The sequence below is a fragment of the Artibeus jamaicensis genome, unplaced genomic scaffold (genome assembly GCF_021234435.1).
Source record: "Artibeus jamaicensis isolate MK-2021 breed Jamaican fruit bat unplaced genomic scaffold, CSHL_Jam_final scaffold_3222, whole genome shotgun sequence".
Taxonomy (NCBI): domain Eukaryota; kingdom Metazoa; phylum Chordata; class Mammalia; order Chiroptera; family Phyllostomidae; genus Artibeus; species Artibeus jamaicensis.
The window spans coordinates 1055718-1070158 of record NW_026522038.1 but is presented as its reverse complement, the minus strand read 5'-3'; the positions used below and the strand labels follow the sequence as shown (position 1 = coordinate 1070158).

Sequence of the window (14441 nt, the reverse complement as noted above, 5' to 3'; positions counted from 1 at the left end):
TTCCAATATGTTAGTATTTGCTTAATATATTTAGATGCTCTGATGTTGAGTGCATATATACTTGTGATTGTTTTATCTTTTCAATGAATTTACCCTTTTATTATTATATAATGTTTGTCTTTCATTCTGATTATCATTATTGGCTTCCAGTGTACTTTTTCTGATACAAGAAGTCTATCTGTGCTCTCTTTTGGTTTCCACTTGCATGAAATTTTCCCCCCTTTTTTTGAGTTTATGTGTATCCTTAAAGCTGAAGTGAATCTCTTCAAAATAGCATATAGTTTGGTTTTTAAAAAAAATTCCATTTAGTCACTTATTGGGAATTTAATTCATTAATATTTAAGGTAATTATTGATAAATAAAAATTTACAAATGCCATCTTATTTATTGTTTTCTGGCTATTTAAAATTTTCCTTTTTTTTCTTTTTTTGATGCCTTCTCTTGTAAGTTAATTGTTTTTCATAGTCAAATGCTTTGCTTCTTTTCTCTTTAGCTTTGTGTTGACTATTGTGGATGTTAGTTTTGTAGTTACCATGAGATTCATATAAAACATATGTATGTACATATATTTATATACTATAGTCTATTTTATGCTGATAACAATTTAACTTTACATACAAAAACTATACTTTTATGTCTGTTTCTCAGGTCATCCTTTACCATATTTTTATTGTGTGTTCATTAACAAATTGTTAAAGCTATAGCTATTTTATGCTTTTGTGCTTCTGCCTTTACTATAGAGTTAAGTAGTTAGTACATTACCATATGACAATATTAATGTATTATGAATTTTAATCCATGCTTACCTCTGTCAATATGTTATACATTTTTACATGTTTACATGTTATTAATTGGTGTTCTTTTGTTTGAATTTGAAGAAGTCATTTCCGCATTTCTTGTAAATTTGGTTTAGTGTTGGTAAATTTCTTCAGTTTCTATTTATTAGGGAGGGTCTTTATTTTACTTTCAGTTCTGAAAACAACTTTACTGGGTAAAGTATTCTTGGTTGACAGTTCCTTTCTTTCAGCATTTTGAATTTATTATTCCTTTCTCTCCTGGCCTGTAAGACCACTGCTGAAAAATCCACTGAAAGAGTTATAAGCGTTCCTTTGTATGAAAGAATGATTTTTCTCTAGCTTTTTAAAAATTTATCTCTTTGTCTTTGGTTTTGGACAGCTTTATTATTATGCCTTAGAAAAGAACATTTTGAATTAAAGTTTGAAGTGACCTTTTAAAATGTTTTCTTAAACATAGAATTATTCTTTAAAACAAAAGTCAGCTGTTTCTCTTTTTTTTCGGAGAAACCTTTAACGTCATCATCTTCCTTAAAGACTAAAGGACCTTAAATCCTCTGCAACTGGGCCCTTGATTGTTGGACCTTATCCCCTACCAGTCTTCTTATCCCTCCTTCTGTCCACCTTGGGTCTTCCTGTGCTCATGTGCTTACTTTAATGCTTTTCACCTGAAGTTCCCTGCTTAATGCAGTCTTTCTCAAATATCCACATGGCTTGCATCTTTACTGTTTTCAGATGTTAGCTTCTCAGTGAGATTTCCTTGACAAACCTACATTTCAAAAATCCTCCGCCCCTCCCAACAGCCAGCACTCCTTCCCCGTACCCTAACTTACTTTTCCCCATGAGGCTTATCTCCAGTTCTCCTTTATTCTGTTTCTCTCAACTAGAATATAAATGCCAGGAGGATAGGGACTTACGGTTACTGTTTAGTTTTTTTTTCCCATTGCTGGATGCCTAACATCTAGAAATGTACCTGACACCATTTTTAAGAGTGGGAGCTTAAACATATTTGTGAGTGCGTGACTGAAGGAATGACTACTGTAAAATCAGGGTCTTAGTCAAGATATGTGATCCCTAATGTCTCCCTCAAACCTGCTTCTCCATGATTTTGTACAGTTAGTAAGTACTGTCTCTTTTGCACTTATGACTAAAAAATGCACACAAAAGCACTATGGTAAGAAAGAACAGCCTCAGCTGAATTAAGAAACATAATTATAATAGCTTTTAAATACATTTTTTCTATATGTTTTAAATAAACTCACTTCTTCCTCAACACCCTTGTGAGACAAGTATTATTATTTGAATTTTTATACGCAGAAACTGAGAAGAAAGGATGAGCGCCTAGCTTAAGGTTACACAGCTACTAACTGGCAGACTGCAGACTTGAACAAAGAGCTATAGTTATTCATTGTACACTGTCTACTATAGGATACAAAAGCATAATTCTTTACAGTCAATTATACATAGCCTTAAAAACATAAGTAGTGTCTGCTTTCCATTGTAACTTACTCTGCCTTAAAGTATTTCATTATAATACACATATGTGAAACATAGATATTATAAACACTTATTTCATGAAATAAACCTATTAATGGGTGACACTGTAAGTAATGGAAATAAAGATATAATTTCCTCAATCATTTTTTTTTGGTTGATTTCTTTTCTGCTTTTAACTCTTAAATTGTTTGAGCTTTTCCTTAGTCTTTGTGTTTTTGGTATGTTAGACACTGGGGCATCATTCCAACTATTGGAATTGTCACATAATTGCAAGGGGATTATTAATGCATCTGAAAATCAGTCTGAGGATTTATGAAATTACAGGATGGGGTTATTTCCGTTTTTTGTCATCGTCTTCTCTTGAATTTTGAGGTCCCCATGATGCTTCAGGATCAGGAGCAGTTACGTAAACCTGTTCCGTCAGGTAAGGGCCTCCAGGGTCCTGCCCAGGGGGAGGAGGTAGGGGGAGCTGCGGGAGTTGGCTAGACAGGCACCAAGGTATGGTCTGTGGAATGACCCTCCTAGCATGAATCGAGGAGAGATGAAAAAACCTTTGTGAGCATAACAGTTTATTCTAGTTTGTGCTTAAAGTTTTACATTCCCATTAGTCTTCAGCACATTCCTGTTTTACTGAGTTCTGCAGAGGAGGTTTCATGGCACATGACCAGTACCCTGCAGGGCAGAATTGAACGCCAGGTACTTCCCATCACACTGTTACTTGCACGTCATTCGATTCCCCAGAGCAAAACCAAGAGCTGCCTATGAGAGAAGGATTGAGGGCACCGAGAGCATATCAAGTTTCATGCAACAACACTCATGTTTCCATTCATACAACTATTTGCTGTAGAACAAAGGAAGCGCTCAGTGAATATGCCTGTAAATCTTTAATTCTGTGAATTTCAATGGTCTGAACTCATTTTTGTGGGCGTGGGGAAGAAGTGGAGTAGCTTTATGTAACTGCCATTTTACTCGACACCTAAGTAGAAATCTCAGTTCAGTTTGAATTAAGAATTGATTAGAGGGTAAAATGTCAAACTGAGTACAGGAATTCCTTTTGAAACAACATAAAAGAAATCCCCCAGAGAAAGCGTATTTGTCAAGTGTAGATGCAAGGAAAAGAGTGGCCCTTTTCGAGAATGAATGTTGGCTAGACAAGCACAAAATTTGTGAGAAATTGCCTGGTAAGAGAGGGGAATGTAGGCAGGTGGCCTTGAATATACGGGAACAACAGTACCTTTGTTCTTTGAAGCTGAAGAATGCTGGTAAAACTGAAATAATCTATAATTGCAGTTAATTTTCATCTCAGTATCTTTTATGAAAGTTTTTCTCACCCCTCTACCAGGGAGAGAGTGTGTTTCTGGGTGGGGGTGGGTTGGGGGGAGGTAGGGAGACAAAGAGTCCCAACTCCTTACTGGTAAACCAAGAGCCGAAGTTAATGATCAAGTGTCTTCCTGCAGCAAGTACTCTCCCTCGCATTGACTTTGGAAAAGAAAAGCTGCTTCCCCACCCTTCCTTTTCTGCTGGTGCTCACCTCCCCTGTCCTTTCAACCAACAAAACCAAGGTCTTTTCTCACTGAATCTAGTTCTCACATAATGGGCAAGTACAAAGCAGTAGAACCAGGCAGAAGGTCAAAGCTAAGCTAGAACTACCCAAAGCAGGAAGACTTTTATGATAAATCAGCTGGTTTATCCTGTGACGGACTGAAGGAGCAGTGGCGGTGGTGCATGACAGGGCAGCTCTGTGCCCACCTGCCTACGTGAAAAGGGTCATCCTTGACAATTATTTCTAGAGAAGGCAAGTGGCCAGCAAAGCTTGTGCTGCTGCCTCATCCGTCATTTCCAGCTGTGTTGACCATTCATGTGCAAGGCACTAGCATCACCTGCCTCGGCCGGCTGGGATGCCAATTGGGCCCTGACGGGAGAAGTTCTTGAGCTCATGGAATCTTAAGTTCCCTTCACCCCGGGCATGGGAGACTAGCCAATGAGAAGAGTTGGAGGTTCCTAAAGTTCAGCCAGAGGATGGATGATGAAATGGGGTTGGCAATGTTCCTAAAAGGCTGACATTTAAAAAGATAAATCATTAGATCACTGCTTCTAAATGACATTGCTGCTTCTTTTACTCTGCTTTGTGTAGAGTGCTAGAGGAATCACCCAGTGAAGCTCAAAGGTTACTAAGTAGCAATTCCTGGGCTCAGGAATGACTATTTAAGTCAAATATGGCCCAGGATGAACAGAGAGGGGAGTATGGGAAAGGGATTACCTTAATGTATGATGAAAATAACTTCTCTGTCAATTTGGAAAGAGGCGGAGGTTGGGTTGGAGGAGGGCTGAGACACATAACCACACCTACTTACTGTGTTTAATACCTTGTGTTACCAGGAAGTGTTTCAGCAGGGGCGCACTGGTGCTGTGTGAGGGGGGATTCACCTTACAGGGAAGGGGCAGAGAGGAGGACCACCTAGCCTCTGGCTCCCTGAAGCCATGTGGGATATATGAGGATGTACATGAATGTCTGTCTATCTGGTACCTCCCAGGCCACTTCTCCCCTCTCCTCTTCCCCAACATGACCTGCCTTTTGGATGGGCAGGAAGAATTTTTCTTGAGAAGAGTGGACATGAAGAGGAATATGTCAATCTAATAGCATGCTGGTCTTTGACCAGAGCGATGTGAACTCAACCTCAGTGTATCTGCGGTAGGTGATGGTCCTCAGATGCTACACACCAGAAAGGATGGTCAGTCTAAGGTCAGCAAAGGAACTTACTGCTCTGTTCCTGACTTACACTGGCTATACATGTGAGGTGAACAGAATAAAGAGAAAACTGGGGTCAGAGCGGGGGAGTTGAATATCTAGACTATTCAACCAGATAAATATTTTGGCCATAATTATATGGATATTATCACTTTAGTTATGGTTTAGCATTAAGAATAACCATCTAAAATATCTTTAATTATTTTATTTATTTACTTTTAGAGAGAGGGGAAGGGAGGCAGAAAGTGAGGGAGAGAAACATCAATGTATGGTTGCTTCTTGCACACCCCCTACTGGGGACCTGGCCTGCAACCCAGGCATGTGCTCTGAATGGGAACAGAAGCAGTGACCCTTTGTTTCACAGGCCGGCACTCAATCCACTGAGCCACACCAGTCAGGAGTAAAAATATCTTTAAAAAAAACAAATTCTTCTCATTCCCCTTGCCTTATCAAGATGGCAGTAATTTAGAAGTAAACAGAAACTTCAACAAGACAATACTTAGAGTGCATTAAATAAATATAAATTTTATTAAAAACACTCACATAGCGTTATCAGGAATGATATAATAATAAACACTTTGAAATAACTTGCATTCATAACATTACAATACTTACAGTATTTATAACCATCCTCAGATTTTATAGACAAACCAACATCTCATGAAAATGAAGTGAAACTAAGTTTTTAAAGAAGCATAGAAAAATGCACATAGAATTCATTATCTTAGTGTCAAACTGCAAAAGTTTCCTACACGAGTTGGCCACTAGCTTTAGAAGTGAACTGTACATCACTGTGCATCAATCAAGATGAAAAAATCATTCAAGTAAAGTTGACACCACTCAGAAGCATTTTCAAGTATGGCTACATAGTCAACCTGATATTCCTATGTAAGCAAATTGGAGATCTGCTTTCCATTCATTCTGAGTCAGGTTTTATATTTACAATTGTCGATCTGATATTTACAATATGCCACTTAGCTTCCTCTTCTCCCTACGTAACCTCTCCTCAGTCCCCCTAACTATACTTCCTGCTCTTGCTGGCCAGCAGTTTGACAAGTGACAGCAGATAACATAAAAAACAAATGTCCATATAGGGATGGCTGATTCAAAACCAACAGATGTGCATACAATAACCAAATATTTGGTGTTAGATATATGGTATATGCAAAATACTAAAATCATGTGGTTTAACATACGCAAAGCCAGTATGTTTGAAACGATTGTAAATTGGTCACAGACAGGAACTAGAGAAAGTTTTTAGAAAGACAGAAGCCATGTTATAAAGAAAGATTTGACCAATAAAACCCAAAGGCTTTACTGGACTGAGAAATTATTTGAAATATTAGTAAGCAAAAATGTACTTAGACCAAAATGTAATTGTACAGTCAATGATAGTACACCACACCCCTAAGTGTTTTGCCTTTTGGGGGAAGTCCTTATGGATCTGTACCTACCCTGATTACAGGGTCAAAGCATCTTTATTTAGAGAGTTGAAAGACTCTAGCCAGCAGCCACTTGCCAAACTCCTGCCTTACAATTGTCCCTTTAACAACTCAGTGCATTCTATTTTCATGTAATTTTTTTCTGCTTGAAACAGTCAAAATATTCCCTCAAACTTTTAAAATGTTTTCCTTTACAATAAAAAAGAGTCAACAGATTTATAAAATTAGATTTAGTTACATTAGGACATTTACAAGCAAAATAGGAGGGATTCAAAATAAAAAGGTTAAATCCCTGAAAAAGAATATATTTATTAACCTACAACAATTTTACATAAACACAGGTGACACATTGGCAGAAGGAGAACATGAGCAGAAATATCCCTGATTTTTAGAACAAAAAGGTTGACGTTCAAGTCATACTTGCTAAGAAATCAAGTATTGAAAAAAAAAGGTATGCTTTTTAATAATAAAAAAGTAAGTCTTGGAAAAAAATGATGGTACACAATGCTATAAGCTTTCACCCTCAGTTCAATATCCTACTGCCAAACTAGTGTTGAGGTATATGACAAGTAGGAACATCACTCAAACCTTTAATGAATTCTTAGCTCACATTATAATATATTTGTAGCAGGCTGAGTAGCACCATCATGATGTAAATTCTGCTTCAAATCCATATATATATATATATCTATATGTATATATTTAATTTTTTTACAGTACTAAAATACTAAAGCATTGTGTTAAAAAAGTTTTGTTTACAATTAATTTACTTACTATACATCTCTTTGACTTCTTTATACAAATTAATGATTTAAAACAACTACAGCAAACTAGCTGCCTGTTTTTTTTCCTTTTAATTAACAGATTCACATGGAACTAACCCTGTTTATTCATCTTATGCAGGCATCAGTCTGCTCGGTCTTCCTGGTAAAGAGGACACTTAAGCTAAGAAATGACAACATCACAATGTACAATTACCAACAAAAAAGGCAGACTGACATTCAGCTCGCTGAGGAGCACACAGATCCATAAAGTCGCTTTGCGTCACTGAACAGCTTGGTTGAGGCTGTGGCATGCAGTTGACTATTACTGCAGTTGACAGAAAATTCTTAAAACTACGTATTTGAGCAATGAACTTCTCATACAAGTTTGTATAAAACTGTTACAGTATAGCATGTGAGATGAGCACCAGAAAACATGTTTTATAGACTAATGTACTCCCTTGAACCCAGTAAGCCTCCTTTTGGATGTAACTGGCTGTATGAAAAACGAACACATTGCTCATCAGCAGAGGCATGGATAAAAGCAAAAACATTTTTAAAAGCTTTCCTTTCCTTAAAAAAGATCAACTTTGAATTTTAAAAGGAAAGTAAACTTTTTCAAAAACGTCTCAGTACCTTAGCATTGTTCAAGTTGTCAAAGCTTAGGTAGGCAAAGTGCTTCTAAGACACCATTTAAAATATTTATACATATACATGTTTGTGCACATATACATATGTGTGTGTATATATGTACATATATAAGTTTATTGTCCTACAAGGACTTCCCTGGAACAAAATCCAGGGGCCTTTAAAATGTCCACATTTTAAAAACAGTTTGTGTAAGAATAGGTAATTATGGTAAAAACTTGAGTGAAAAGGTACCCCTAATATCGCAGGGCATTGGAGTACACTGAGAATAGCATGATATTCCCGCTATTCTTCAGTACACTGAAGAATAGCATGATCTTGATGATATAAAGGCATTACATTTTTAAATGTTAAAGACACCATTTTCTTAGCACCATTTCTTAGAACATCCAAACAAATTCAGTGTTTTGCTGTCTATTCATTTGTTTCCTGGAACTATTTTGATAAATAAAAGTTAATATTAAGGTTACAGTAAAAACTGCATGTTAAAAAGCCATCATTCCAGTATTTCAGTACATCGTATGTTCAGCACCAGATGGTATTTGAGAGTCCTGTCCTGCCACTGCTACAGTACTGGTTTGATCGGTGTCGTGACCATGCAAACTTGGTATTGTTAAAAGTGGTCACAGATGTGTGAAGTTGTAAGGGGGAAGAAAGTGACATTTACATACCATCTCGTCCAATAACAGAACCAGTGTTTAAAAATGTAAATTGTGGACCCCTTTCTTCCCCGCCTTCTTTTTTGCATAGAATGCTTTGGTCTTTCCCCCAGATGCCATCTGTGACCACTCAGGGGTCAGTGGAAATTTAAGTGCTGTGGTGAGATGACCTCTCTGTCTGCCGGTGAGCTGGGGTTCTTCCCACCATCTCTGTCATGAATACTGTATCTCCCCACTGCCCATGTCATGAGGACTACACTACGGACAGGCTGCTTGTGGTCTTGTCAAATGAGGTAACCGCGCCAGGGCGGCATCATATGTATCTGTTGTAAGGCCCTGTGACCCGAGTGAAGGCGTATGGAGATGTGGTCACTGTGGAGTCTGTGGTCACGGACATGGTCCTTTCTGCAAGGGACTTGATGAAGCGCAGGTAAGTGGGCTCCGAAGGTTCGTGCGGCTCATGGGGCTCTCGTTTCACTTTCTTGCCGTGAGTTTTCTGAGGCACATAGTCCGGGCCGTACTTTTCACACTCTTCTTCTTTCTCCCGGGCTTTCTCGGCCATTTTGGCTTCCCAGAGCGCCAAGCCATGTTTTGGCTCATTCATGCTCTTGTGCTGGTAAAAGACCAGAGATATCCTGGTGGGGTGGTTCCTGTTGGGGTTCTTCAAAGGGGTGGTGGCGTGGAGCTCACGCTTTGCACACTCGATGAGAATGGACCCATGAGTTGGAGCCACAGCCACGCCCCCAATGTCGGGGTCCAGAAAGCTCTGCTCGCTGTCTGACCAGACCTCGTCGTTTTCCTCTGTGGCCGAGGGCTGCTTCTCCTGACCGCCCGCCTCATGGAATCTGTACAAGCCTTCTTGGACAGAAGCAGTTCTGTTGTGGTTGAGACCGGGGAGCATCCTGGATAACCCATTGGCCGTGTGGGCTGCAAGCACATCGTTCTCCTTGTTTTGGAGATGCAGGGAATGGAGAGAGCTGCCGAACATGCCCGGAGATGCACCGTAGTTATGCATGATGTGAGAAGATGGGTGATGTTCCCCATTTTTATAGTTTACGTTTGGATTGCTCATATGGGGTGGTAATCTAGTGGCAGCTTCCATGAAGTGACCATCCATCTCATGTGTGGAATAAGGAGGAAATGTCCCTACGTGGTGTACATTTGGCCTAAGAGTACAACTGCTGAAGGTATCTCCTTGCATATTTTGGTTTCCATAACCTAAGTACTTAGAAGTAAAACTCTGGCTATTCCCAAACCTTGGCTGGTAAAGCGTATGGATGGGCGGTAGATTTAGCTTAGAGAGAGGGTCTTGGTTTGGGTACCTATATAGATCCATGGGCTGAGCCTGGGGAGAATAAGAGCCCAGATACCGGGAGCAGTTGTCCACTGAGACATTTCCATTGCACTGGTATGATGGATATTGGTTATTCTGATTTAAAAGCCCGGGGTAGGGGTTAGACGGATTCAAATATGATCCTGCAGTTTGGGATGAGGTGGAATAGAAGTTCATACAGTTGGTGCCTCCATATGTATCAGAAGTGTGTGAAGAGCTTGGATAAGGACTAACTGGATTGGGCCGTCTCATATATACATTGGTGGATCCAGAGGAAGAGTAAGAGTTGACAGCCTCTGGCTGAGGGTTAAGAGTCAAGGGGTGATGTGGCGGCGGTGGCAGAGGTGGCGGAGGCGGCGGTGGTGGCTGGGGCGGCGGTGGCTGCTGGGCTTGCTGCAGCTGTGGTTGTGGCTGTGGCTGTGGCTGCGGCTGCGGCTGCGACAGTGGTGGCTGCTTCTGTAGCTGTGGAGATTGCTTCTGTAGTTGCTGGGGTTGTGGCTGGTGCTGCTGGGGCTGCTGTATGACTGTTCCTGAAAGTCCCAAAAGTTTTGTGGACAAGATAAGAAAGGGCAGGGCAAGCATGCTCGATTATTATTTTATAAAAGCTAGTGAGGAGGCTTAAATGTATGTAAGAACCACCACTAGGACTATGCAACACTCAACAAACAAAGTCAAAAGTGAAGTCAGGGTTCTGATCATTGTCTAGCGTAATTTTTTTGTGTGTCTGAAGTATCAGAAATAAAATGGCAGTTCATATAACAGGACAGTCTGGTGAGTGAAGACCAAGGTAATGAACACCCAAAAGCCATTCATTCCACTGAGGGCATCACACTCTGGAATGGTGCTCCAACCACGCCACACTCTGCACATGGAGCGCCCTCCTCCCTCCAGCCCATCTTCCTGCCCTTCCTTGGCACAGTCTTCCCTGCCTTGACGAAGCCTCTAGGACCTCCTCTTCCAGTGCTTTGCAGTACTCACTGCAAACACAGGTCCCATGAAGCACCAGTCACAGTGGCTTGTAATTATGCATTTTTAGTCTCCTCTTTACCCTCCTGAAAAGGATTTCCTTGAGGGAAGGGACCATGCCTTATTTTACTTTATTTCACCATTGCCTGGCATGCAATAAAATTGGTTAAATAGTTAAAATAAAGTAGCAGAAAATTTATTATGAAAGACTCAGGAATGCTATGAGGAAAAGAATGACATTCACTTAAACACCTAAAGCATCTTCTATAATAGATGAACCCATTATATTAGCATGCTTTTGAGAAAGGAAATTTACAAAGTTGTAGATAAAACTTTAATGAAACTTTTAAGCTCTGCAAGTGACACTTTCCAAAGTCATACTTCTTATGACCTCACTTAGGAAAGTTATCTGAGATAAGAACAAATGGTGCTTCAAGGGCAGCCCCGACAACTGAAGCAGTCATTGCAGAGACTGGTTGGAAGGGACTAGAGACCAAGTTCTGTGTGCTTACACTTTACAGCCAACTTACAGGAGATGTCAGGGGCTGAAGAGGCCTCACTTCCCTTAGTGTGAGTCAGCCAATCAACAGATATTTATTAAGCATCTTTTGCATTTTATTCTAAATGGCTTCAAAATAAATCAGCAGGGAAATTTAAGTTTGTGATGCAATGATGGTTGGTTGTAAGCAAACTACACTAAACTTTAAAGATAGACATTTTCTTTTATTAATGGCCAGGCCGATACCATCTCTAAAATTTGGATATAGATATTATATTGTTGTATAATTTTTTACACTATCAACTGTAGACATAAAGCAAGGACCTTTGGCAAGAAAATATCAACTTAGTATTGATAAATCATGATCTATTCAGATGGGTAAAAGCCTTATGAGAACTACATATGAACCTACTACTGAACCTTAGATTCAATGTGGCTAAGGAAGGGTATTTTATTTTCCTGCCACTACCCCTATTAACCTTGTTTCCAAACTTATTTTAAAACATAGTACTGTTTTAGCTATCTAGGCTTAAAACTTTAGAGTCATCCTTAAATTTTTCTTCTCCTCATTCTAAAGCATCATCACCAGTGTGTTGATATTCATTTTGGAAGAGTTCACTTCCATCATTTTTGCTACAGCTCATGGCTACCACCAAGATTTATGGTCTTATTACCTTACTCTTGATTTATTGTATCTGTCTCCAAACGATTTGCTCCTTTACCTCTACGGTGGCCTACCTGCCATGGCTAGATTCCTACTACTTTCACTATATCACTCACCTATCGGAAAACCCTGCCATTTATTATAGAATAAAACCCAAAGTTTCCCAACAAGCACAGGTGGATGGTGCAGTATCTCAGTACCATCCCCAAGAGCAAAGCTGGCCCTTGCTACTTTACAGATGATTCTGGCACAGAACTAAGACCACAATTAAATGTAACCTTCCAAAATTGACAGTATTCATTCTGAAGCATCATATAATGCCTTTTTCTACAATGCTTCACGTTAAAATTACCTGCCAACTGTTTAGCCTGGGCCGCGCCTTCGGCAGGTTTTACACGAGGTGGGGCAGCCTTGTCCTTTTCGTTCTTGCTCGCGCCGTTCTCCAGAGACAGGAGCTTTTCGGCCGCAGCTTTCTTAGCTTCCAGTTTCCTTTGTCGGCAGGTCTTCACGGGCTCTGCCAACATCCTGACTTTCCGCCGGAAGGAGCTCAGGACCTGAATAGCACCGCTCCGCTTCTTCTCTGCCTGAGCCTCCACGCTCCCGAACTCGTCCACGTCGGACACTTTGTAGAGCGGCAGAACGTGCAGCTGCTCGTCCTCAGGGTTTCCTCCAATTTCTCGATTGTCTTCTCTCGTGAGGGTGCACACCTGGTAGGGAAGTAAGGCAGAGCGGCCTCAGGTTCAGTCCCCAAGAAAAGTGTGTGTGTGTCTGTGTGTGTCTTTCTTGCTCTCAGTATTTATATTTGTGGTGTTGGCTTACTGGACCAGAGCAGGGGCCACAAAACCATGCCTGTCTGTTACTAATGAAGGTTGGGTCAAAACGGTAGAAGGAGATGGATGAGCTCACTTGGACTGTTTGTGCGCGTGCCTATCAGGAACTACAATCTCTGGTGATTCTGTTCTTCACATGTATTTCTGACGCTAAGGGAAGAAGCAACAATCCTACCAGAATGAATCAGTCGCCCACTTTTCACATCTCAAAAACAGATGTGATAAATGTACAGCTTCTTCAGAAAAAGGCCAGATGCTTATTTTACCAAATGGCTTTCTCTGTTTTTGGTCATATTACATTTGCCTTGTCTCACATTTTTATGCACAAAGAAATTTCACATCTTTCCTCACACCTGACTCCTAACTCTCTTTCAGTGTGTCTGAGAAATTTCCACCAGATACTAAAGTGTAACCTAAACGTAAAATTGAAGATTTGGTTGATAGAGCGAACATGTAACTTAACCCTGTCCCTGCCTTCCTTTTCTCTCCTCTGAACTCTATTAAACCTAACGCATTGTTTCTCTTCTGATTTCTTTTCTGAGACATCACCACATACACGGAAGTACTCCAACAGTGGGGAGAGGCTACTTTTGTTGACTTAATAATACTTTTTTCTTTTGGTAGCTACAATCCTTGTTTTAATGAAGCATTATTGTTGGGTTTTTAAATACTAGCTTTTAGCATTGTTTTTTGGATGAGTGGAGACAATGTAACCATGATTATTTAAAACCCAAGGAGATATAAAATCATTGGAAAATACTCTTGAAGAAATGTGATCGTTATTATAGCAGACCTGTTTTTATAAAAAAAAGGTTATCCATGAGATTGAAAGCACATTGGTCCCTGCTTATCTAGTTCTTATCTAGTGCATTTTTCCAGCTCACTGCACAGAACCTGTGACCCGGCAGAGGCAAATTTCCCTGCATTCAAAATACCTTTCTCATCCTCTGCTGGAATGGAACGCCTTATCTTTAGGACCTACTACAGCTCCAGCTATCACTTTTTTCTTCTCTTCCCAGAAACTAGCATAGCCCCCAAATACTGAGCAGGTGCTCAGTACATCAACTTTAGGTACTTTAAAGCTAACTTTAAGTCCTGCGGATGAGCCTTGTGTTAGTTCTCCTGGATCAGATCAGCACACAAGGACCTGTGGCCAATCTGCCTCACAGCCCGTTTTCATATGACCAGTGAACGAACAGTGGTTTTTGCATTTTTAAAGGATTTTTACATTAAGAAGCCCAAAGAATGTGCCCTATGTAAACCCTGCATGGTCTGTAAAGCCTAAAATATTTACTGTCTTGAGTTTAGTAGTAAAGTTTTCCAACCCCTGCTCCAGACCAGTGATTTTCAACCTTTTTCATTTCATGGCACACATAAACTAATTAATAAAATTTTGTAGCACTCCAAAACGTTTTCTATTTTTTGCTGATCTGACAGAAAAAATTGCTATAATTTGATTCACTGACATTAGATGGCTGTTGTTGTGTTGGCTGTTGTCATTTCTCAGTTGACAATCTAAGGGAAAAGAGTTCAGTGCCCCTGAGTAAGTAGTCAGGTATTACGTTTAAAAAAATATTTTTTCCCATGGACATGAGCTTT

At 39.9% G+C, this 14441-nt stretch overlaps 1 protein-coding gene across 1 annotated transcript in view; it reads right to left on the bottom strand.

The window, feature by feature from the left end:
- Positions 1–5582: 5582 nt before the first annotated feature.
- TET2 (tet methylcytosine dioxygenase 2) overlaps positions 5583–14441 on the bottom strand; it is a 115402-nt gene continuing 106543 nt past the window's right edge. Inside the window, exons 10-11 of the mRNA XM_037154447.2 lie at positions 12365–12719; positions 5583–10413 (exon numbers count right to left, since the gene is read on the bottom strand). Coding sequence (XP_037010342.2) covers positions 8864–10413; positions 12365–12719 — 1905 coding nt within the window. The 3' untranslated portion in view covers positions 5583–8863. The remainder of the gene's footprint in view (positions 10414–12364; positions 12720–14441) is intronic.